A 26622-nucleotide genomic window follows, 5' to 3' on the forward strand; every position below is an offset into this window, starting at 1 on the left:
AGGGTATTTTGGATAGGGAACTGGTCCCTCGATCACTTCTCACCTTTTTAAGAGTGAAAAATTTCAAGACGGCCAGCTACGAGTAAGTTAATTATTTAAGTGTAAAGGTATGATATGTAGTGTGGCTTACACTGCATTGTCAGGCAGATCGAATGTAGCACTTTTACACTTTTCATTCATACACTTCATCCAACTCCTTGTAACCAGCTAGCTATAAAACATCAGATTAACATTGCCTCGCAAAACATAGCTGCCAGGATACCGCAATAGGGAGCTTCTGATTTGCGTGACGACTCTACTCTAGAACGGATTCACTCGTGTGTGACCGTCCTATGTTCACGGCACAACGTCGATTGGGTCAAACTCTGTCCTAGAATCCACACCACGGGGAGAACTTGACGTTCTTATTTGCGCGAAATATTAGTGACATCATTCCATTCTAGATTCTACCACGTCGATCAATTGAAAGCTCCCTAATAGATGAATATCTTTTGCAACATCCCATATAACCAATAAAATCAATAACTAGCTGGTAATGGATTATATGAATTCAATAGTTAATTTGTGGTTTCAACATCAATCCATTAGCAGCTGTCTGTTCTATGTAGTCTTTGAACATTTGTGTGAATAAATTTAAGTGTTGTACTCAAACAAAAAATATGTCTTTAACTATAAGGTCTATGTGCTACAAGGTCTATGTGCTATGATGCTTGCCTGTGTTACCTGACTACCTTAGCAAATATTGCAAAAATATTTCCAATTAATATTCAGGATCAACACTTTAGAGTAAGCTCATTCTTAAATGACCTTGTTGAGGATAACTTGGAATATAAAATCAATATGTCAAGGCTGACAAGCTAATGTGGCCATCCAGATAATTTGTGCATGCCTACTATTAACTTTCTTGATATTGCTCAGGGCCGGCAGAACGTTATTCTAAGTTTGGACGCCCTCTTGCATTTCTTTCCGATCATACAAAAACCTGCATAGACATTATATATGTTTTGCCAAAAAGTGAGAGTCCCTTTTTTGCTATCTTCATCATTATAAATTTGTTGTTTTTCTTAGTGCTGGTGTTTGTTGTCTTTGCTTTTTCTTCTTAAATTTTAACTAATGGCTATAATTTCCTTACTTCTTGCAGCACTACCAGGATGGTTGGGTAAGGCCTTGTGTAGATGTTAGAATTCACAGTAGAAAAAAGTATATTCTTAACATACCCACACATATGCTGCTTCTTATTTTGTTAGTTATCATTCTGTTGATTTTTAAAATTATATAATTGTACAGTTATTTGTTCAGCTATGTATATTAATGCTTTATATTAAGTGTTATATACGTTTAGATTTATTAACACTAATTAGAAATTGTTTTTCCTCTTGAGTTTTAAGGCATGAACACGTTTGGCCATTAATATGCACATGGCCAGTGTTTAAAAAACGATTCTTCCATATCAGTACCATCTTGCTTGTAATAAATGTCAATTTTTCAGGTTTGGACTTAGCTTATCCAACCCCTACTAAACCTCATCCCTGCCCAACCCGATCATCACCTAACCTTATCCTCTCTTTTTCTAATGTAGATCTTTCACACATGGGCTAGCCCATTGACAATAATGAATATATCACTCTCTTTGCAAGTGACAATCAATTTTACATGTCAATTCATACATTCAATATGCTCTACTGAAATATGGGACCCGGGATTGAAAGGCAATCATCCTAACCAGGCCTGTTCTAATACTGATATTAACATGGTTCTAGAGTTCTATTTTGGTTTAGATATCAAACACATTCATTTTAACATAGCACCAGGTTTTAGAGTTACTCAAGCACAGTTAATGCCTTACACATACACACGTACTCTACACACTATCACTACATGCACCCACCAGGATATACATACAATCACCCACACATACATATAAATAACCTCTGTATAATCACCTAGGGGAATGCATGTTAATAACAAATCAGATCTGCACATTATAAGGAATATTTTTGTATTAAAATAATTCTAAGTGATAATTAGTGAGTTACATCATGGAAACCCAACACGTACATTATTTTGAGTTAATGGTTAGGTTGTACATTTTTATGGTGTATATTACATTTTCTCTATGCACTGTATGAACGAAAATAAATAAATCCTAACAAGAACAAAATCCTTATCGGCGACAGTCGCCGACAGTTGTTGGGAAGGTTGAACCTGGTCCAACTTTGGCGATTGCGTTGCAGAAAAATCAGAGCGCACTGCTAGCTGCTCTGATGCAATCGGAGAGGCACCCTAATTCGTCTGCAACACGATCAGCAAAGTTGAACCAGTTCAACCTTCCCGACAACTATCGGCGACTGTTGCTGATAGGGTGAGCGATTCATAACTAGACTTTAATATAGAAAGGAGATGGGGACACTCGATTGGCTACTTGAAGGCTATTCTAGTGTAGACTTTCAAGTGGGATGATAGTCAGAAGAGGGTAGTGGAATTTGTTTGGGATTGTGTGGATCCGAGTTTCTGGGTGTATGTCTTAGACTGCAGTTTGATGCGATCGGAACAGTCAAACTATGATGCGATTAATAAACGAAGAGTAGAAGAATTTATAAATGCGTTGCAAGTTCATATGCAAAGTAATAAAACACACCGATTGATAATTTTCACACATAATGAAAATATTGGAATGAATAATATTGTCAATGAATTATAATTAGATCTTATCTTTTTATAGTCCAGTAATAATATACTGTAAATTATATTTTATTTGTTTGGTTTTTTTTTTTATGTTAATATGCATGCTTGTGTAATCCTAAATATAGCTTAAACAGAGGCATGAAATATGTAGGTGAAGTGTATTTGTGATAACAGTGTCGTTATTGTTTATATTGGGTTTTTTTTTAATTACCATAATTTTTACAATAATTGATTCCAATTTACAGTAAACTAGTAACATCCATGTGGTTTTGTTTTTAGATAAGTTTCTTAGCTCTATCAATTTGTGATTGACACCCCTTAATAATAAGACAGTATTTGGTAATATACAGCAAAAAAAAAGTAATGGTTTATCCAGATAGGGAATGGACAAAAGCCTGAACATAACCTACATCTTATCCTTGGTAATAAACAATTCATCAATAAACAAACATTTTGAAGTAATTAAAGGAACATGTTTAACAAGTCTTTCTTACAAAATTTGAAAGTTTTGGAATGAAGGAGGCATTACTTCCGAGAAACCTGAGAGGGGGACACAAAGGCAGTTAAGAAAAATATTGCCTTTGCATTTCTTGTGAGTGAATGAGTCTACTTTTGCATTGCTCTTTTTAACAAACTCTGTAATTTGTGTTGTGGATTTTTTTTTTTTTTACTTCACTCAGTAGGGACTACTAATAATATAGATTTGATTATTAGTAATTGCCTTTTTGTTACAGCGTATTCTGTAGATACCATGTATTGTGGACTGTAAAAAATTTACAGTTTTCAGTTTTCTGATTAAACAAGAATGGTTGCACGAGACATACGATTGGGGAAAGCAATTCAAATACGTGAAAAGATACATTTTTTATTTTTGAATTATTGACACAAGGTTCTAGTTAGCTGATGATTTAAATAACACTTTAATGTAAAGAATATCCTTTATTACATTGTATAGATCAACAAATCTGAAGTACATTATATTAAATTACAATAACATTTATTGTATTTTTTCAGCTCCTTAGATGATATTGACCAAGAGCCAGTGTGAGTAAAATTCTTTTGTGTGTATCATAAGCTATGTAGTGGGTGTACTTAATAATAATTTACATTTAGTGGATATTGCGCAGCGCATGTATGCAATTGCTAATATTAGATGTGATTCAAGCTATCATCCAGGGGTCAACATTTAAGCCTGCTCTTCACTAGACGAATTTATGCGTGCGAAATCGAAAGTTCATTTGCATGTGCATTAACGTTTCTATCGGAGTTTTTCGCTTCAGTGAAATCAGTAGTCCGAACTGTTTCTAATGCACAACCAATCAGAGCTCAGGAAGCGAACCAACACTTTAAATTCCTGCAGATTTGCCAGCTTCCATGTACTGTTCATTTTGCTTGCATCCTTGAGCGATGCAATTTATTCACATAGTATCTATCCATTTTGAATGACTGTTCTTATATCTGCCGGCATTACTATGAAACCCCATCCAGGGGTTGCCAAAGAGGAACTTCTCATAATATTCAGGCTAAACAAATTCTAACCAAACGTGAAATTGTTTACTTTGAATGAATGAAATTCTGGAGCTTCTATGAACTTGGAGAGAAGGAGTCACCGATTTCCAAACCATCACGCTCTGACAATTGCCCTCGATCAACGCTTTGCTCCTCAGTGAGCACCCTAGACAGATACACCCTTTATCTACCCTTGCAGAGTCCTTAAGCATTTTACAGTTAGTCTTTTCATCTGGCAAATAAATTACAAGTTATAGGAGTGATGTTTTGCCCTACCTGACATGTTTTTGTACCGAATACTCAGTACGTTCCCAAATACTTGTGAAAAAAGATTTGCAAGTCACTCTGGTGGAAATCAAGAAACAAGTTCATTATTTTTAATGACCAGGGTTATACAAGATAGATGAAGATGATGCTCTATTATTATTTTACATTTTCTTACTAAAACATTTATAGGTTTGTAAATTTTTAAATAAAAACATTACCAATTTTTCACAGATCAACACATCAACCGACTATGGTATTTGAGACGGACCCATTTCTAAGGCTAGCCATGGATGTCGGTCTCCATGATACTGTTGTGGAAGGCGTAAGACAGGGTCTCTATGAGGACGACTTCAGCCTACCACTTACATGACAGGCAGACTTGGGAAGCTAGTAGAACCAATATAATATATTCAAGAATCTAAAGCTGCATGTTTGATGTCCCATACTGATTGGGACTTGTCTGGTTAGGGTGCCTTCCCATTACCTAGGAAACTCCTAGGGGTAAGGGACAGATTCAAAATGCTATACTGTTAATGTAGTTAAAAGCACTATGTAGTTCAATATGAATCTTATGATATTCATTTTTTGCAATATACTCAGCATTGTACATACATGAACTAGTATTCAAAAAGTAAAGATGAATCTTTTACAGATTTGTTTATACTGATAACTGTGGAAAGTGTATTAGTAAAATGAAAGGTGAAAAAAAAGAGGAAAAGGTGTGAATGATTTTGATGATGACATGGGTCACAAGCATATAGTGGTAATGAGTGCAATGTATGCACTGTATAAATATTATTATTCTATTATAAATTCATCATTTAAATGTATTATTCAGCCAGAACTCCCATTTTTATTACTTTAGCAACACTGCTCTTGTATTGAGCAAGCAACTTTAGGGTACTATTGAGAAAACTTTATACAAATATTTCTTTTTGAATGTTATATTTAATTATAAACAGTACACATGTATACATATTCTATTTGTATGTAATAAATATTCAACAAAACCTATTTCTCAAAAGTTGTCTGGTTTCTGATGTGTCAAATGTAATCAAAAGTTTTGGGTTCGAGCTTGGCCAATGGTTCACTGGAGAATAAGAGAAGTACTGTATGTTTTCAATGCTGCAACATTAAATACTGTACTTCCTGGAGACTGGAGAAGTAGATGATTCACAATTTACCACAGATTGCATAACTTCCTCTCAATTTATGAGGACAGGGTTCAAATATTATGGTTATACTGAGACCATAGTTTATGAAAGAAGAAGAAAACATTAATTTCACAAAAATGCATCCAATACTAGGGAAAATTTAGCACACCTCTCCTACACTCTGTCCATGTGAACACATCCCATGTAAGATACTGTGGAATATTCATAAAGACCATTATTATTGCAGAGGCCTGTTCCCAAGATATTTAGCATGGACCTGTGCAGTGTAGCATACCTTTTCACTGCGTATCACACATTGTACATAAATGTACCCACTTTCAGAAAGATTTTAATTCATCTGTGTGACAACGATGGTTTCAGTCGAAACATGGAGCTATAAATGTGGTATAAATATCTCAGGAAGACCTCGTAGCATTTAGCAAACGTCCAGTGTAAAATTTTGTTTTGTGTGAATTGAGTACAAGTACAGTATGTCTTATTCCATAACTGTGTAATGCGAGTTTTAAGCACAGATAGCCCTTGGCCAGATGCACTATAAGACTAACATAAATTGCTCCATTCGTATATCAACCTCTAACAAGACCGATAATAATGATTCAGATTTTACTTAGAGGTCGTTCACAATTATTAGTATTTTCACAAATGTACAAACAGTATGCTGGGGTTAGACAAATTTTTACACTTTTCCATATGCATGAAAATGTTGATGCAAAATAACATGCAATATTTAAAATAGATTTTTATTATGACCAATTATAATGCAATCATGAATATAATATACATTTTTATGTAACCAAATACAGTACTTTAGTTGTCTTCACAAAAAACTGAGAATGGATTTGCAAAATCAACATTTTTTATGTACACTTTCAGAGGGGAGGGAGGGGTACCAAAAAAAGAGTACTGTTTGTACAGTTGCGAAAATGTTGATAATAGTGAACGACCCCTTACCATCTACTGACTACATGCAACAAATTGAAACAACAATACTGTACTGTAGTGAGGAAAATGTTTATTGAACCTCTCAAAGTTTTATGTATTGGTAAGGATGGCAGACTGTGAAATGTGAAAGGAATGTGTTCAAGTCAAAAAGCCAAATGCAATAAAGTTAATTCTTTGTTTACTATATTTAAGTAAGTTATTCAAATAAAATGTCTACACTATATAACAGATATATAAATAACCTATTCTATATTCTTTGCAAAGATCCTTAAATTACCTGACAATCTAAGGATTTCTTTAGTCATTGAAATCTATTTAGATTTGTGTTTCACTGAAAGTTAGACTAGTTTTCAGATATTCCCCTATAATTTACCACAGATTGCATAACTTCCTCTCAATTTATGAGGACAGGGTTCAAATATTATGGTTATAATGAGACCATAGTTTATGAAAAAAAAAGAAAACATTAATTTCACTTCTGTCCACTCATGTCATATTAGGGGTTAGCCATGCCAAAATCAGTGATTAAAATAAGCATTTGAATTTTTATTATATTCATATTTTTCACATTATAAGCTCTTAAATGATAGGTCAATTACTGGAATTCTACTTTACTATAAATTATTGCGTCTTTTCTGTACTAAAGTATACAATAGTGGCACATTCTTAAGCTAATTGCTCTGTTTCATCTCCGTCGTTCAATCAAAAATGATTTGCCTATTCAAATAATGTTATTTGATTGCCAATCCCTAATATTGTGGTCTAAAAGCACAATTTGGGGCCATACTAAGCCATAAAAACTCTCCCCGGACACCCTACCAGGGATTTTTTATTCTGGGACCCTGACCAGGGCTCTAGTTGGCCCTTTGTTTTGGACCCCTTGTCAGCAAATGCCTGAAGCCACCGCTGCAAACAAGATGCTCTAGGATCAAATAAAACATTCTAATATTAATTACAGTAAAACAAAGCATGATTTCAACAAGCCAAGCGGGATTATCATAATCCTTCCACACTTAAAAATTGTAAAACTAATACTCAAGCAAATTTAAACTAACCAATATTATTTAAATACTATACATTCTTTTCTTCATTAAACAAGTAACTTCTGGATTTTCCTATTAAAATATAAAAATATATTTTAAAGCTTCCTAAAACCATTTGTTAACCTTTCAAGCTGGGCACACACTGTGTTGTACGACAGGCTACAACTGACCTTTGACAAATCCATTCCCACTCAAGAGCGTTCAATGACACGACGTCCTCCGTAGATTGTCATTACAAATGATCTGTTAGGCATGCCAAATCACATTGCACTCTCTGCGCAGTGTGCACACTCTTATAAAAATGGATACCATGGTTAGCCAACACTGTGATATGACAATCCCACAACACCTCCCTTCAAAACAACCAATAAGATGAGATCTGTGAGATAACCTAGACAGCAGTCTACTCTTCTTTTTGTGTTAGTGCTACTTCACTGGTGTGCACCACAGTGTTTGGAATTCCTTGAGTAATGAGCTGAAGAAAAAAAGGTGGACATTTTTAATTCATTCATTTTTGTGTGTGCTGCTTATGTTAAAAAATATTACAACATTAGCTATTTGAAATCCTTGGCCTGTGAGCAAAAAAATTAAACATTCACATGAAATCAAACTTAAAATGTTGACTGCCAAGCCTTTTTTCCTAATCCCATCCCATATGTCAAGGCATAAAGGGCGCCACCATAATGAAAATAATTTCCATTCAACTGAAGTGAAACACAGACAAACATACTGTAGTTATTTTTAGATCATTACTTCCGGTTGCTTCCCTGAACCTCCAGGGCGGGAATCTGTGTTCTGGCGACCACTGTCGGCAAGTTTACGCGCAATACAACAGTGGTATGTTAGGTGTGGAAGTGAACTTGCGTCCTCAGCACCCCAATGAACCCTGTTGGATGTGAACTCGCATCCCTGGCAGTGAACGTATTAAGTGTTTGATATTATGCATTGGTTGTACAGCACTTTAGTGATTGAATTTATTATACTGTAATATGAATTTGGAACGGTGGAGTAAACTAAGTATTGCTAGTTGGTCCAGCAACATTAATCTGTAACTCCTATCAGTCAAATCTTTTATCAACTAAATATGATCTGCATGTGTTTGTGATGTTGTAAATGATATTTTATTACAGCAAGTAACAATTTAATTTGTGGCTATGTTTATACGCAAGACAATTAAGAAAAATTAAGAACTAAATCAACAACATTAGTGGACTGGCCATTTAATAGGATGGTTGAAAATATATAATACACCTACCAAAAAAAAAAAAAAAAGAGAAAGAGAGGTTGTGGATTTGATTACCAACTGGATAACTTGCGAATTCGGGAACGTACTTAGTATTCAGTACGACAACACATCGGGTAGCGTAAAAACACCACTCCTATGATATACTCCTGACACAAACATGTAAAAAAAAAAAGCTATTTTTTTTAATTTTATAATTTATTAGTTATATAGTAACCTACCTTTTTGAATCCATTGCTGTTTCCATTTCTTTGGACTTAATTGATGCTTTCTCGAGCAAACTCTGCGGGATGTCTGCTAGTCTGGCAACATTCAATCCGTAACTTCTACAAGCTGACCCCTTAGTCAACTGATACAGGAATGTGATCACTTCGTTCCCTGATGATTGCTTTTCTGTCAAATATAACAACAATTCTGATAATAACTATGATGCGGATATTTTTTCTCTCAAATTATGCTAACTCCATTCCCTTGACCCTGTAAAGAGACTTAAGTAAAATATATAAAAAGGATGAATCCCCAAAATGAAAATATCACTTTACAGAACAAAAGCAATTCAGCATGTAAAACTCATATTACAAATGTCCTAGAAACGGCATAATATGATATAGATAATACTGTATATTACCTTGTGTGTTATCGCTTATTAAGAATGACATGTGATAGTTGACTGCTGTTCCCCTATATAGTGTTTCCAACTCGGATATCGATGCATAATGTGTTACAAACAGTGTCAAACTCTTCACCTACATTACATGAAGTTCAATAAAATAAAAACAATATCACACAACAATAATCAATTAAGACAAATATAATTATTATAGTATTTAATCATTAAACACTTTTTTGGTATCATTGTTTTTTGTGTGTGTTGTAATTTTATTGTTCTTTATTGTTCACTTTGTCTTATGTTATTCCATCCTGTAAGTGGTGGGCTCCCTGGTGTTAGATGTGAAATGAAATAAAATAAAATACAATATATTTTTTTTGTGTATCATAATTATTTTATTACTCATTCGAATGTTTTAATGTACAATTTTGTACTCTACTTACAGCAGTAATTAAATGTTGTGCTGTCGCAAACGCTATGGCCACTCCATCATTTGTACTTGTGCCACGCCCCAGCTCATCCATGATGACAAGTGAACGTGGCGTGGCTTCTTGAAGGATATCCGAGGCCTCCTGAAGCTCAACCATGAAGGTCGACCGGCGGCTGCAAATGTCGTCTGAAGCACCCATTCTGAAATCATTTAATGGTAATGATAAAAGATTAAATGATTAATAGTATTTGGATAAAATAAGGTACACTGAACACACAAAAAGGATTGTGGATAAGCATATACTGTAAGCTTAACCCCAGTCTCAAACCTTGCAAATATGTTGTCATGTTATTTCTCAAGAATTAACAACTAAATCCTTGCCCCATAACAAGGCATATGAAGGAGTCTAGTACATATAGAACACATTTTCCATTTCAACTACTTACTTAAATATTTTCCAAAATAAAACCTACATAAATTCAAAATTTCTAGCACTCTAAATTAAAATGATTTATGTTGCTTTGAGAAAAATTTATTATTCCTATCTGAATTTAAACCAAAGACTTAAGTAATGCATGATGTATAATCAAATAATAGGTAATCAATATTCCATTAAAGTGACTTAAGTAGCAGATGCACATTTTACAGATTACATACCATACATTTGAGCATGCATATATACGGAATGTTTACATCCCACCACATGCCTACCTTGTATAGATTGCATCAATTGGAGACATTTTTACTTTCTCTGCAGGAACATAGCAACCGATCTGAGCCATAATAGCGATGAGTGCGACCTGCCGAATGTACGAGCTCTTCCCACCCATGTTGGGCCCAGTGATCAGCATACAGCGCTCAGCTTTAGCCTACAGAGAACATACATATCATATGATGCAAAAATACATGTTTGTATTTAATTTGTTTGTGTTTGGAGAGCAAGTCACCAGTTCAAGGTCAATACTTAGCTCTTCCATGGCTCTGTCTGTCATCCCGACAGCCTCTTTAAGTAGAATGATCATTAACAAAGATACTAGAAAGACAAGACAGAAGTCTCCACAGAAAAAAACAGAACACCAACTTGCATTCTGGGTGAACTGTACCAACGTAAATTTGTTTATATCCAATCGTATGCGGCACCCCATTAAATGAGAACATGAAACTGATTCTTAGTAATATCTGTTTCATTGGTGTGAATTTTTTTTGTAAATATTGTCATATAGAACTTTCCTTATGTTCTTACTCTGTGAATTGTTTGAAATCTGACAGAAAAAAAACCTACCTGCATTAATGTGTCATTTGGTACATACTGTTCATCTTGGTCTAGTAAGGTACTGACAACTGGGTGGCATCCTCCTTTGATCTCTAAATATGCTTCATCATCTATTATTTCAGGCCTAATAATATTAAAATAGAACAATTTATGTTTTTGGTTGTTTGTTTACTTTACAATTAACATGCTGGATTAAAGTCAATTTCCTGCCACATCCAGCATTAGGCCAACATTTAAAAACCATGTACATAAAGGTGATGTTATATGATAAGAGCGCAAGTATACTGCAAAACAAGGTTAATATTTCTTTATCCATTATCCATTATCGGAGAAGCTGCTACCAACCATTGGTCATCTGTCAAAAGGTAGGTCCCAACTCCCTGATAAGTTGAATGGGTAGTTGGAACGCTTAACACATTCCATTATACTGAGGAATTTGACCACCACAGCATAGACTATATCTGCACAAGTGCAGCATACTCAGTAACTAACCTGCAATAGTCATCGTTTCTTGAGATATTCGCCAATGATAACAAACAGTCCAAGGTTGCCAGATGTTGCACTGCCTTTTGGTACGAAAAATAATTCTCACCAAATTCTCTGAAATAGAATCAACTCAATTAACCAATATACTAATCATATAGTTATAGAATTCATTCTACAAATAGAATACGATAGAAATCTACAGTTAAACCATACACATTACAATACAATTAACAATAAACATATTAAACAGATTAATAATAGTGGAATTTATGAGGCATCAATTATATGACAGAGGTATATCATCAAATGTGCTGTGCTTGGTAATGATGGAAAAGGTGAGTTACAAGTAATTTTTAAAATGAAGCAACAGAAAAACAGTTTTTAATGTGTGCAGGGAGTGAATTTCAAAATTCAGGGCATTTTAAAACAAACACACTAAAGAAAACTGAAGGCCAATCATGTATAGTTTGACTAATAAATAAATACAATTGAAAAACATACATTAAACTACAATTAACATACAATCCACAATAACTTAATGGCATTAAAGGAAAACCACTTACTCAAGAAACTCAAGCCATGCTTCCGAACATTCTGCTTCTAATGTTTCCCTCAGTTGGCATAGCAACTTGTGTTGCTCAACTACAAAGGGTGTACGAAACCGGGATACAGATTTGGTGCTGTAAGGTTGAAGATGCAAAATAATTAAACTAGATTGAACGTTTTAACATTAAAATGATTAATACTTGGTGTAGAGTTGTACCTTGGTTGTTAAGATGCTTGCTTTTCAATTACAGGGCTTTAGGTGCAAACCTGTCATTGAAGGTGTTTTCTCAAAGAAAAAAACAACTCTAATCCTTAACCGATACTTTATTAGAGCCATTCAGATTCTACTGGAGGTGTTGCATGGCCTAAAAAGCCTAAAGCTGTGACTTTAGACATTTTTCTCTCTCAACAAGTAAAACCTTGCTGATATTGGATTTTGGAGTTCCATTTTGACTCTTGAGGTCTCCCCAACAGTACAGTACAGTACTCAGAAAATCGTTCCTGTAGTTCCCCTTTCATTAGAACAATGGTTGTAACTGGTTTCAACCAGTTATACAGTAAATATTGTTGCCTAGTGGTCAAAGCGGGGGGTGCCACAACCTACATTGATAATATTGGCGCTGGTTCGAGCAGCTGGCTTGTATGGATCTGGTGGTAAAGCAATTCTTCTCAAATAATGAGTATAAAACCATAGGCCCTGTGTACACAATGGCTGTGTACACTATAAAGACACTGAACCCAGTAGAAAATATCATCCGAGTTGAATAAGGGTACCCTGGCTTCCTGTTACATACAGCCCCAGTGGTGGACCAGGACGGTGAGAGTTGCTGATACCGGTTTACCGGGTGGCATAGACACGAAGAGACTCTTAGGGGCGATACAGTAACTAAACAAGCACATGAATTTGAAAAAACAAAATAAATTAAAAACAAGCTTGGTATATACAGTAGTTTAGGTGATTTAGCGCCAGTTAAATACACTCTATGATATAGCTTGATGTTACGGTGACTTATTTATTGTTTCATATTACAAATTCACAAAATTTACAGCAATCATTTTGAAAAGAAGCCCCCTCTCTTCATTTTGCAAAAGTAGACTCGAAAATATGCAAATCTCGAAAAGAAGCCCATCCAAAGTTCAGGGCTTCAAATCAAGGATTTACAGTATATTTACGCTTTATGAAATAAAGTTATTATTGTTATTAATGTTTGATGGAGACTAGCGCTATACAAATCTACACTATTATTATTATTATTATTATTATTATTATTATTATTACTATTATTATTGAATATCATTCACTCTCACCTGCTAATTTTTTCCCAATCTCTTGGAACAGTCATCAAATTATTATTTGGAATTTCTATCAGAAACTACAAGGAAAACATAATATTTGAAGACAATTATTAGCAGGCATTTAACTCTAATTAAATAATAAATATATATAAAAACAAATATAAATTATATAGTTTTCCTTTGCATACCTCATTACCAGAAACTGTTATGTAGTCTGCATTGGGATTTTCAAGTTCTTCACGAATCTCCTTACGATGTTTCTTCAGCAATTTATAAACTTCATCAATTTCCTTCTCACATTTCTTCACATCTTCAAACTTTGAGGTGTCCACAAACAAGGTAGTTTTGTTACCATCTCTAATATCAGTGGATAAAGAAAAAAAAAAACAATATAAAGTTTTAGGAGATAATAATAACAGTAGTATATTCATATAACATTATTAGATTTTTTATGTTTTGATTTGAACACCACAAAACACAGCGCGATGGAAACCAAAGCAATTTTTGAAATGGATACAGGATCAGTTACATTTTAATTACTGTAGCTTTAAAGGCTAGTATATCAAAGCAAACATATCCATTTACAGTAGGTCTCATCTTTGAGGCCCTAGTTCTAACTGGTATTTACTAGTTATAACTCGTTTTAACCACTTGTAACTGTACGCTCTATGAAATACAATTTCACTTGATATGTAGTGGGCCTAGGCCCACCACAAACAGAGCAGGAAGACTTTCGGGAATACATAAAGGCTTCAAATAAAAACTACAACGAAAGCATGTGGATTTGTTCTAGAACAATCTCTTTGTTTCACTAGGTAATTCCACTATACTCGTTCACGGTGAAAGGAAATTTGAGGCTTGTTACATAACGTTGATGCGTTATATAAACCCTCGGTTTCATTACATTATTTTTGGCGGGTAAGTTCCATTAGGAATCTGGCTTTCGTTCATCCACGCAAGATTTCATGAAATAGACACAATCTCATTGCTATGTTTATATTCTGCAAATCCCTTAAAACATATTTCAGAAATGTTAGCTGGTTTGGTTCTTCAACCAACAAATACCCATTGGCATGTATGGTGCATCAAAAAGTTAAAAAAAAAAAGAAGACATTTTATACCTACTTGGCAGATTTTTCATGGAGTGCACATAAAAACTGATGTACATTTTCTAGCAGTTTCGGAATCTCTGTGACAACTGTCGTCAAGAGTTCAGACTTTATAAAAAAGCTTCCTTCATTGTTGGATGTAAGGGTGCATACAGTTTGATTTATATTGCTGAGTGCCTTCACAATATTGAAAAACTCAGATGTGGAACACTGCAAAAAAAAGTGATTTTATGATCACACCTGTGAATAAGTTTGCCATAGCAGTAAAGCTGAATAATAAAAAATTAGGGGTTAAAGTTTTTTTGGTCAAAGCACTTTATCAATGTTGTTTCTCACTACTAACTGTAGATGTTTAAGTGGGTACCTAGTAGAGTGGAATGTACTTTTGGCATATTTAAATGTTGTTATCAGAATGTTTTGTATATATCATGTGTCGATAATATACTGTGTTAATCTTTTATTTTTTAATGTACTGTGTTCTGACAGTACAATTATCTTCAAGATATTTATACGTATAAAAGCCAAAGTAATAATAATAATAATAATTTTAGACTTATAAAGCAAAAAAAGGAGCTAACACAAAACCTTTTTTTATTGTATTATAAGAGTGTCTTAAATTTTTATTTTACATTTGTTATTGTTTCTTTCCAGTTAATCTGACCATTACATTAGAATAAGGCACACATAACAGACTAACTGGTTTGCAATCAAAGATAATTAAAAGAAATCCAAAACATTTAATCAACAGAAAATTTAAACATTTAATCAACATAAATTTAAAAATTTCAACATTTAATCAACACAAAATAATAACAATAATAATAATAATATATATATGTATGTATAAATCAATATAAAATCAAATTTAACACTTTCTTTTAAATATTCAAATAGAATAAATAAATAATATTTGTATCACAGACCAAAAGTTGTTAATGTGGTGATATGAACAGCCTGGTTCAGCTACCGTACCTTCTTGTGGTAGATAGAGCAAAGGCCTTTCTCAAGATCAGGTGTCTTGGTGAGTATCTCCTTCACAGCTATAGCAAGAGGAGTGTCCTCATCTAGTAATTCTACAATTGACCCTTGTCTTTCTTTAATTGATCTTAAATACAACAAACAAAAATAAACATAGATATAATCCAGGATGAGATGAAGCTCAACTTGCACTACATCCTTACTCTAAATTTAGAATCTGTAAAATCAAATCTCATAAAATTGAGGTTTCGTTGTACATACATTGATGGTATTGGAATAATTTAATGTAATACACTTGAAGCTTGCTTTCAACAAAAATAAGAAAACATACAGTAATATAGAAGAAAACAATTTTCTTACTGTATGTTTGTAAGTGGATTTGCTATCCACTTCTTTAGTAGACGAGCTCCAAAGAGGGTTGATGTATTGTCCAATATCCAAATTAAGCTGCCTTTTCTGCTATTTTCACTCTGCAAATAATAATGTTATATGTTATATTAATTAAGTAATAGAATTGAGTTTTAAACAGAAAAAAGGAAAATAAATAATAAATGATGATGATGATAAAAATTGATGATACCTTAGTCCTGGGTTCAGGAAATGAAAATGTTGAAAACTAGAGGGTCACTCCATAGAGTGCATCCCTCCACCCCCCCCCACCTGTGCCTAAATACCGAACAAAAAGGAAGCCGTATATGATGGGCAATTCCATTATTTTCTGCTCAAGGCTAAAAAAAATGTAACTGAATTCCTGTGACCTTGACCTTTCACCTTTTCTGCCAAATAATTAATAATCTTTTTCTTAGATTATTATGTACCACTCCACTAATTTTATGAAGATCATTTCCCTATTTTCTGCGTAATCTTGCTAACAGACAAACAGACCGACAGACATACCAACAAATGGACAGACAGACACGGACAAACAGATGGGATGAAACCATAACTACCTGACGGAGATAACAAAAAATAAACTGAAAAGTAAATGAGTATACCTGTGTCTGGAATATTTCCAGGTTTCGAATAGTACATGCATTCAATTTCATACACTCCACGCTACTACTGAACTCTTTCATTTGCCTGTAAGGAAGGTAACTGATTATTGTTAATGATATATAATTCATTTGCCTGTAAGGAAGGTTACTGATTATTGTTAATGATATATAATTATCTTAATTATATATCATTAACATTTGTTTAAGCACTGTTTCAGGTTTTGTTAGTTCTTCTTTAAATACAGTAAATTAAATTGTATTGTAAGATACGTACAGTAATTGTAAAATAAATGTCTTGCGGAATTTAGGTATAGAGAATAACCCATCATATAAAACAAATATGCTAGTTTTCATTTTATAACTGATCTTTGTATCTTCATCCTGATCTTCGTTGCATACAAACTACCTGCAGAGCATTGCCTGCTCTCCTATTGGTGCAGCGAGAAGCAAGCATGCGCACGAGTAGTGGTCGGTTTTTGAAGGTTCATTTTGCGGCGGGGTATACACACCTGGTTTACTTACGATTAATACACGTGTTGAAATATTACATATAATAGACTTTCACCTGGTTAAGTACTGAATTAAGCTTGGGAATTTCCAACCGAATTTATCGTATGTAAAGCATGTTTGCTTGATGGCCATGCAAAAAATTTGCTAAATGTTAGTTTATTAAATATAAATATGATTAAGCTTTAATTTTAAGTATTGACTGATTCCTCTTTATACTGTATTCAAAAGAATGGCATAGAAGCAGTTAAAAATACATTTAAATATAATGTAATAATTGAAGAATTAATGTAATGTATTGCTACTCTGAAGAATACTGCTTTCAAGGTAAGTTTAGGTAGCCTAGGCCTCTACTTCTACAGTGATAGGCACTAGCAATATTCGATAATTTTCACCAAAATGACCCTAATATGAACTTTGACATATGGGGGTGAAGAGTATTTTTTCGTATTTAGAAGGTCCTAAGGATCATTCCTGGTAAATTTGAGCTTAATTGGGCTATTTTGAAAGTTTAACCCCAATGACATTTGACCACTGATCCCAGACACAGGGGTGTAGGAGGTGTCGCTGGTTCTTAATGACCAAATTTGATTGAATTTGGTCCAATCACTTGCCGTTAGTAGCATTTTGGAATGTTACCAGATAGAAAAAAAGAATAACTCTTTAATGGCCTTTGACCCTAAATCGCTGAACACCATAAAGACCCTACCTTATGCCAATACATATGTGCCCAGGACAAGACTGTGCTATGTTATTTGTGACAGAAGTCGTCTTTTATTCATTTTTTTGAAAGTTTTTACCTTAATGACCCCTATGTGACCTTTGACCCCAAGCAGTGAACACCCCATGTATGAAAGGTGTCAACGGTTATACTGACCAGGTTTGGTTGAAATCGGCACAACCATTTGGCACTAGTAGCGTTTTGAAATGTTGCCAGAAAAAAGATAAAAATTACTGCTTAATGACCTTTTACCACTTATACCTGAACACCCTATAGACTCTGCCTTATGCCAATGTATATGTGCAATGGACAAGACTGTGCTACGTTATTTTTGAGAAAGTAGCTTGCCACTGGTAGCCTTTTAAAATGTTGCCAGAAAGAAAGAAACTGCTCAGAAACAGAACCCAATCAGCCTACTGGGTAATAACAATAAATAACTATAACAATAATAACTGTAATTAACTCTAGCTCATTCATAAAAAGTGCTATACATCCACAAAAAAAAAGAAGATACCCAAAATGACACAATAATTTATCAATACACGTGTCGTGTTGTTGATATTAAACGATAAATTGTGATTTTGTATCTAAGGCAATAACAAATAAGGCACATAAACAACCACAAAGGTTAAGCACGCCTAGAGGCAACAAGATTGTCTTACCGTGTAAGCGAGAGAACACGATCCAACTTGAACTCTTTGAGGTAACCTAGAACAACTGCTAGACAGGAGATCACAGACTCATGAAGCTTTAATACATCGTGAAGAGCACTCCCTCCTACGCTAGAAAAAGTAAGACTGAATCAAGCAACACAGTATAGCAGGGAAATTGGTTCTGTCAAGGACGTACTGGTAATAGCTGTTTTCTTGATCAACTATCACAGCTTTATGAGAAATGAATTTTTTTTGGAAGATTGGAAGACAAAGTTAAATATCTTATTGGTTTTTTTTTTTTGGGTTTATTTGAAATTGTAAATCTAATTATTGAATTTGTAAATTGTAATAACAACTTTGTAAATTGATTTTTTTCTATTTGATCCAAGCTATAGCTCAACACCAAATAAAGTATTTAAACAGTAGATGAAGTCCACAGAATCCTTTAAAAACAGTAGCATGACAACTGAGAGCAAGGGCTGTTCTAATATTCTTCTTAAAACTATATGACAGCTAGACTCGCCTTTTCCTTCGTCTTTGTAAAATTCTGTGATCACCTTTAACGCATCTGCATATGCATATTTTTCATTCTGAATACGTTCCACTCGAATACGATCATCACCTTTTGTGCTGAAGAGGAAACAAGGTATTAGAGATTCCTGTAAGTTGTCCACAGTGTTAGCTGTTAAAAATGACCAGTTACATACTATGTTTTATCTCATTAAAGAAAAGCTTTTACTTTTGAAGTTAAACTTTACCTAATTAGAAAATTAAGTTATATAATTATAAGGACATAATTTATTCTATTTATAGTTTATTTATAGCACATCTGTGTCATTTGTATTATTATTATTGTTGTTGTTATCATTGTTATTATTATTATTATTATTATTATTATTAGTATTATTATTTATTTATTTATTTTTATTTTTTCTTACAGTTATTTATATCATACTATGATCATTATTATAATTAAGTACTTGTTATAATTTCAATTTATAATTTCTAAGGCAAAAACTAAACAAGTAAGCTTTTTTTGCCATTTACCGTATTATTGATGTACAATTTAGATGATTTGATTTATGACAATAGAAGTGATAAGAAATGTTTTATAGTCATTAAGATGTATATTTTTTGTATGTGGCACCACAACCTAATAATGTAGATTATAAGTAAAACGTATGCTATCTGCAGCTGGTTGGAATCTGGGCCAGCCAAGATTTTTATATGACCATTTTTTCATTCAAATTTTGATTTGATTAAAATTGAATCAAAAATTCAAAACCAATGCTGGCACAGTTTACGAGCTTGTTTGCCTACAAAAAAAAAATCACTACCTTGTTACGACATTAACCATGGTATTCTTAAAATGAAATTTAGCATAGTTCGAGCTAAAACTTAAAAAATTACATCATTTCGTATTCTTAAACGAACTTCAACTAGCACTGTGACTAAATAACGTGAACCTCGACTAAAATGATACCTTCACAGGCCGATTTTTTTAGTCAGCCTAGAGTCAGGCTAAATCTACCCCACTAAAAACGTGTTTTTTGTAACTCATGATAAAGTGAAACGAATAAAAACGATTGTATACGCAGGTTTGATCAAGTTTAGCTTTCAAAAAGTGAAATTAACATGTTTCTTCCAGCCACATGTGATAGTTCCTGATTTGCATGAAATCCCCTCTCGCTGCGGTCACGTAGCTTTACAATAACAACAAAAAAGATGGCGCCGCCCTCGCTCAACTCAACTATGATAGTTCTCCAAAGAAAGCAAATTTTCAGTGTCTGTTCAAATTCTCTATCGTAATATGTTAACTAATAATATAGTTATTATTATAGAAAATTAATTAGGCGAATGATGATCTATTATGAATTATGAGGAAATACGTTTTTGAACCACAGATGGCAGCTTAATATTCATCTGCATTAATACCAGATCTATAAAATTTTGTCTGCTATTAAAATTAGCTCTTTTCATTGGTTAGTTTGATAGTTGTTACTTGCCAGTCATCTTCAGTTGAACTAAAACTAGGACTTGATGTAGTCGTAGTTAAAACTTCGACTACATTCTTTGTGAATACAAATTGAGGTTGAATTTGAAACTAGCACTATACGAAGTTCTAGTTCGAATTTCGACTAAAGTTTGTTTTAAAAATACAGGCGTAAAACCACTATGAAAAACATAAACGTTGTACCTATTCAGAACAATGCTATTTAATTGTTGCTCTGTTGCAGGTGATAGTTCCACAGGTAAAAGCAGCTCAACAGGTTGGATGTGTTGTAAGCATGTGTCTAGTTCGTTTCTAGCGCTACCATCATAGAAGTTATCATAAATAAGCTCACCGGTCGAAGGCTGTACAGCCTGTCGAAACAATGATTAAAATCAAAAACATTAAATGTCAATTTTATGAATATGTCATAACAAAAATATGGTTAAAAATAATATATCAAATTAATATCTCACCACAAATGCAAGTTGGACCTTGTCTGACTTTTTTGATTTACTGGACTCTTCCACTTCATATATGCACATTAAAAATGTCGATGGCGGTGCAGCAATGCATTCCGAGGAGCCACTTGCAGGCTCAAGATGTGATTGTTATTGTCAAGGAAATACTCTACTGCATATTGAAATTATTTCTAGAAAATCAACATTTTATTAAAGCAGAAAATATTTACCATATTTATTTGAATAAACGCCCCGGTTGTTTATTTGTTGAGAAGGGTTTTGAGGAGGCGTTTATCTGAGGGAGGTGCTTATATTTTTTGTTGTAAAATGGATACGTATATATACTAAAATAAACGTCCCTTCACTGTAAATGTGAAACTAACAACACATAATTCCAGTCAAAATGTGTTATTGCGTGATCATAAAGACTTATTGATCCCAACCAGGTTAGAAAAAATGTAATTCTATGGAGTAGAACATTAATAGAATACATTGAGAATTACATTCTCAATCCATTAGATTTGTTTACAGGCATTTATTTGAGGAAGGCATTTATTCCAAATGAGGCTCATTTATTCAAAGCGGGGTGTTTATTTGAATAAATACGGTTATATTGAGAATTACCTATTATCACTACCATAGGAAACACTTGGTATAGAAACATTTAGGACTACCAATAAGGATATCTTCTCCAACCAGCGTGGACTTCGTGTAAAGGGCTGATAGTTCCCGTGCAAACGGTGCATTACGGTTGTCACCAGCAGCCTTCAAGGCAGCAGTTTCAGTCTGCTTCACCACACCAACCTTGTATCCCTTTGAAACCAAGCGCCGGGCATGGACAAACAGCCGATGAACAGGAATGCTCGCCACCATGAAGTTGTGATCTTGGTGACAGAAGATATTCAGTTCCTTCGCTGCAATCTATAAGGAATGGTACAAACAGGAAGGAGGTCAATGTATGAAGTAGCTTGACAAAGTCTTCATCATTTCATTTACTATTTTTATTTTAATATTACCAAAGAGTATAGAATTGTAAGAGGTCTGACTGCCTTGATTTTGTATGCACGCAATGGAACGTTAAAAAAAACGTACTGCCACGAGATAGGGGGCGCCCTATTAGAATTTGAATAGAGTTCGCTCGAAACTCATTTTTAAGGACACGCCCCTTCGTGGCAGTACTTTTTCAAATAGGATTATGTTCGAACGAAACCACGATAGTCGTACCTCTTCCAGTTCTATAGTCTTTGCTATTACTTTTTAAACTATGCAAAAAAATAGACAAAAAAATGCTGTGCTGCGAAAGCACATTGACATTTAATAATGAACTCTGACCACAGTATCAAATTGTATGTGACCAATAAATGTGATATTGCCATAGTTAGGTGTAATGTGACATCATAATGTCCATACATTTTTCACATATATTTTATTTAATTTTTTTAATAATTGGGTTCTTTTACATTTTTTTTAATAGTTTTTTAAAAAAAATAATTTTGATAGTGTGGACAGAGCTATTATGATTGGTCAGTTGGCAATATCATAGGCCCACCCTATACATTTTGATTAGTGAAATGGTAACCACAGGGATTAAAATCCACAGTTAGGGTATCAAAAGTAAATTACAGACACAGATATCAGATAAACTTCATTCAACCTTTCAAAAGTCGAAATGACGTTCTCGTTCTAACATGATAAAAATGCTTTATTTTAAATTTCTCATTCTTAAATACAAGTTAAATTAAATTTCAACAACTAAATTTCCATAATTAAATGTCAATAATTCTATGAATATTAGCATTAAGTTTCTGATTCTTGTAGTATTAACAGAATCTAGATAGTGGTTCTTGATAGCCTGAAAACTTGCATTTTTAAAATACCACACACATATTTTATATAGCTCTTTTGCTAAGAAAAAAATAAAAAATATTTTTTGCCCAAAAAAAATTACCAGCTCAGAATTTAAAAAAATGTGGGTTGGTCAGGATTGGGCAACGAAAAAAGTCTTCTGATGTAACATTCTTTTAAATTAAAATATTGATTTAAAGAGGAGGTACCTCTGCATCTTCACCAAAAAACTTGTACTTGTATCCACACTCGACAAGAAGCAGGGCATCTTCATGCTTTGCTTTCAACTTCATGAACTGCTGTTCCAGGGGGGTGTACTGGCTCTTCACACGTCCACTTTTACCACCCTTAACACTTTTCTGGTTCTCTTGACTTTCTGCCGATGCTTTTTGATTAGTTGAAGTAGTACTCGGTCTGTCATTGCGGACCAATGACTTCCGGTTTGCTGCTGTAGTTCGGATCTTTTTAACTTGTAGGCCGTCAGTTTGCTTGTCTTTGTTACTTGAAGAGAAAGATTTTAGTTTTTTCATGGTCGATGATGAAAGCTGGGCAGGGCTAACTTCACCTTGTTCAGAATCTGCATATGAAATGAAATAGTGAATATGCTTACTGTGCATACAATGAAGCCAGTATGGATAATGTTATCAAATATTATCATGCATGAGTTTGATGTCGCATCTCATTCAAAATATAGCTGTACTCCGAAAGCAATAATTTGAACACCCCAACTCAGGTGAACTATTCTAACCTATGCCAGCACGTTAAGTGGAGTGGAGTTGAATAGCTTAGTGGTTAAAATGCTTGCCTTCTAATCCGAGGGTTCTAGGCTCAATTCCTGTCACAACAGGACTTTTTCTCACGACTAAAACAATTCCACTCCCTGCCCCATAAAGAGACTTCGCTAGTAAAAGCATCACATCATTTCATATATTTAAGAGGGCCCTGAATATCAACCGACTTTTTAGGATGTGCTGGAAGGGTCACCCTATAAATTGTTGCTCACATCACAAACTAACACAATCTACTTTGATTGTGAAATCAAGATAGCGCGTCAAAATACGCGCCGTTGTTGTTAACAACTTTTTGTGTGGTAAAGAATACAAAATTGCTTGACAACAATACGCGCTCGTTTTGACGCACTACTCTGATTTCACGAACTAACACAATCTACTTTGATTGTGTTAGTTCGTGATGTGAGCGACGAAATATGGGTTAAAATAAATTAAAAATATAAAAAAAAAAGTTAATCTACAAATAATGATGTTTGATGTAATACCTCCACTTGCTACTGTCTTCTGTTTTTTTGAAAAAGGTGAATGAACTTCTATCTGAGAAATAAGAGCACAATATATTATAAATTATATGATCTTACTTGCTTGAAAATTTTGTTTTTGACATCAATGCAGGAGGTAACAACGCTTTGCGCATATTAGGTGCCATTATAATGATTCCTCTCTCCCTGTACAGGTTACCACAGTAGACTGGTCTGCACAGGGGAACAATCTCATAATTCTCTTTCTGATAAGTGAACAGAGTTTCTGACTGTGTACATTAGCACTGAAGCACTTAGAACCAATGGCTTTAATGTCACTTCCAAACGAAAAATAAAATTGTATTCTACAATGTTAAACATAAGGTTTAGAATTATTCTGGTGGTCTCTTAATCAGAGTGGAGGTTTGTCTAGTTTAAATACCCACCGATTTCCTTTTGTTTGGTTGTGGTGATGTTCTATCTGTATCGCATTCTGCAGAGTCTACATCATTTGTAGATTTGACTGGACTAAAGAACTTGGATATTGTCACTTGATTTTTCACCTTGACATCACACTTGAAACGTGATAACTTCTGTTTAGACATTTTCTAATTTTTCTGTGAACGTAAACCATTAAACGATAATTAGACAATACAGAACACTGACTACAGGTATGCACTTCAGGTTGATGACCACAAGTTTCAGTGTTTGAAACACCTAACAGCATAAACTATTCTTTTATGTACACCGGTTGACTTGGTATACTAATATACATTTACAGTATTTTACTTACACAGTACTTTTCCAAAACGATCAAACCTCTTAATACAGTATATCAGAAACAAACAAGTCTTAATGGCTTTTGTAAAATATTTACCAGTAGGAGCATATCAAATTTGTATTACATTCCATATAAAATTTAAAGAAAGCTTGATCCCCACACACCCACTTTAAACTGGGTTATATACAATTTGGTGACATCTTCCCGTGGTGGATCCGAGTATTTGAAATAGAGGGGCCCAGAGAGGAGCTTTCACAGATGGAGCGTCTGGGGCTGAGGTGAGAAAATTATAAACAGGGCACGGAAATGGCACAGTTCTCAAGATTTAAAATTTGAATATAATAATCATTTTTCTTAATTTTTCCTTTAAATTTTGAATCTGCCACTGTCTTCCTCAGTTCTTTACAAAGGATTACGACTGTACAGTTTTTTGTATCTACGCTTTTAAATATTCTTTGTGTACAATACAATAACCTAAAGGCTCTGGCGTTTTGCTATGTTAGCAATAGGCCTCAACGGCGGCAGAAGTTGAGGGGGGGGACCAGGGGGCAACAGGCCCTCCATTTTTTCCATGGGGGTGGGGGCCCTCATCTTTCAAGACTGGCACTTTCATTGCAGTCGCCTAAAGTGTGAGTGGTGTGACTAGCGAACAATGTACAGTACTAGATTAGCACATGATTAGCTAGGCAAAGAGTTCAGTATTATCATTTTTCTTATAATAATTAATACTGTCATCGATAAATAGCCTGTGTCTAAATACAGAATTTACGCAAGCCGATGAGTGGTACCATTGTTTTCTTCATGCTCAAAGATAGGTTTCAAGGAAACTTTACAGACACGCGCTTTACAGAAACGTCAATCAATATGGTAGTACACTGTGTACCTACATCACTGGTTGCTCAACTCAAAAAGAAAACTTGTAGTGTGTGTTTGAAAAAGAAAAAAATTCGATATTGTATTATAGGTCGATATATAGGGCCCGAGGCCTAAGTAAGGCGAAAATAAACAAGGTCTTTAAGCACCAATAAATTATAATAATTTTAACATTGTATAACGTTTGTCAACAATGTTTTGTCACTGATGAACAAAAATTTTGCGGAAATCAGGCTTTGTGTTCAAAATGCGCGATTGGAATTTCAACTAGACCTAGCCTGAGCAACGTTCATATCCCCGCGCAGAACATACTGGCCTAGGCTAGGCCTTATTAGGCTCGAGTCTACCTACTACTAGCTAGGCCTAGAGAGAGGGTAAGCCGAGGTATAACCACCCTAGCCCCAGGCTTAATCCAGCCAGCGGCCCTGGCCAAGGCAACCATTAGGAAAGACGATCACTGAAATGCGGTCCTCAGAATTATGTGAAAAGTTAATAAACACTGACTTGAGTTGATATTTTACAGTACAGTACTTGTCTAGGCCTAGCTCTCTCGCATTCGCGACCGTGATCACTCATCCATGTGGTTGACCTGTAAAAAGAGAACTAGGTCCGCCTAGTCTTAAAAAGATACGTCGCCACGGCATAAAACATGTTATTGTGGTTTTGTAGACGTTGTAGCGCCTGGATTAGCAATTATCAGTCAATGACCTGTTGTGTTTTGAAGTTTTGCATTGGTATGGAGACATCAAGCAGAAACTTTCAGAAGTTCACCAATTTCAGGTAAATTATTAAAAAGGATTTCATAGTTGTTGTGCATTAAATGTGCAGTTTAAGAGATGAAGTTGCTCATATTTCAAAGGTCATTCATGTAAAATGTTTGTTAGTACTAAAGGTAATCAATGTAAGGAAGGGGTTTGCCTTCCGTTTGTGTTTGGTGGTACTGGCCAGCAAG

At 34.3% G+C, this 26622-nt stretch overlaps 3 protein-coding genes across 3 annotated transcripts in view; 2 read left to right on the forward strand and 1 right to left on the reverse strand.

The window, feature by feature from the left end:
* The window catches only part of LOC117120820 (sorting nexin-24-like), a gene marked incomplete in the record, with an annotated part of 9714 nt that extends 4239 nt beyond the window's left edge, over nt 1-5475 (forward strand). The window contains 3 exon segments of the mRNA XM_033265897.1: nt 1-82; nt 3700-3729; nt 4693-5475. Coding sequence (XP_033121788.1) covers nt 1-82; nt 3700-3729; nt 4693-4831 — 251 coding nt within the window.
* A 2158-nt stretch (nt 5476-7633) lies between these two features.
* Nucleotides 7634-26271, reverse strand: LOC117120822 (DNA mismatch repair protein Msh3-like; the record flags this gene model as incomplete). The annotated part of the gene is given in 23 exon segments (XM_033265898.1): nt 7634-8096; nt 9086-9257; nt 9493-9610; nt 9918-10104; nt 10616-10773; nt 11187-11301; nt 11670-11777; nt 12227-12343; nt 13518-13582; nt 13694-13862; nt 14631-14824; nt 15587-15719; nt 15953-16062; nt 16588-16672; nt 18478-18592; nt 18992-19098; nt 20666-20832; nt 20935-21062; nt 21606-21840; nt 22974-23341; nt 24041-24092; nt 24463-24633; nt 26141-26271. Coding segments are annotated over 22 exon segments (3111 nt in total). The 5' UTR covers nt 24622-24633; nt 26141-26271.
* A 132-nt stretch (nt 26272-26403) lies between these two features.
* The window catches only part of LOC117120877 (ultraviolet-B receptor UVR8-like), a 69690-nt gene continuing 69471 nt past the window's right edge, over nt 26404-26622 (forward strand). Inside the window, exon 1 of the mRNA XM_033265975.1 lies at nt 26404-26450. The gene's annotated coding sequence lies outside the window, so the exon portion shown is untranslated. The remainder of the gene's footprint in view (nt 26451-26622) is intronic.

This window comes from Anneissia japonica, unplaced genomic scaffold, assembly GCF_011630105.1.
Source record: "Anneissia japonica isolate Jap-2015-1 unplaced genomic scaffold, ASM1163010v1 scaffold287965_len1858130_cov191, whole genome shotgun sequence".
Lineage (NCBI taxonomy): Eukaryota > Metazoa > Echinodermata > Crinoidea > Comatulida > Comatulidae > Anneissia > Anneissia japonica.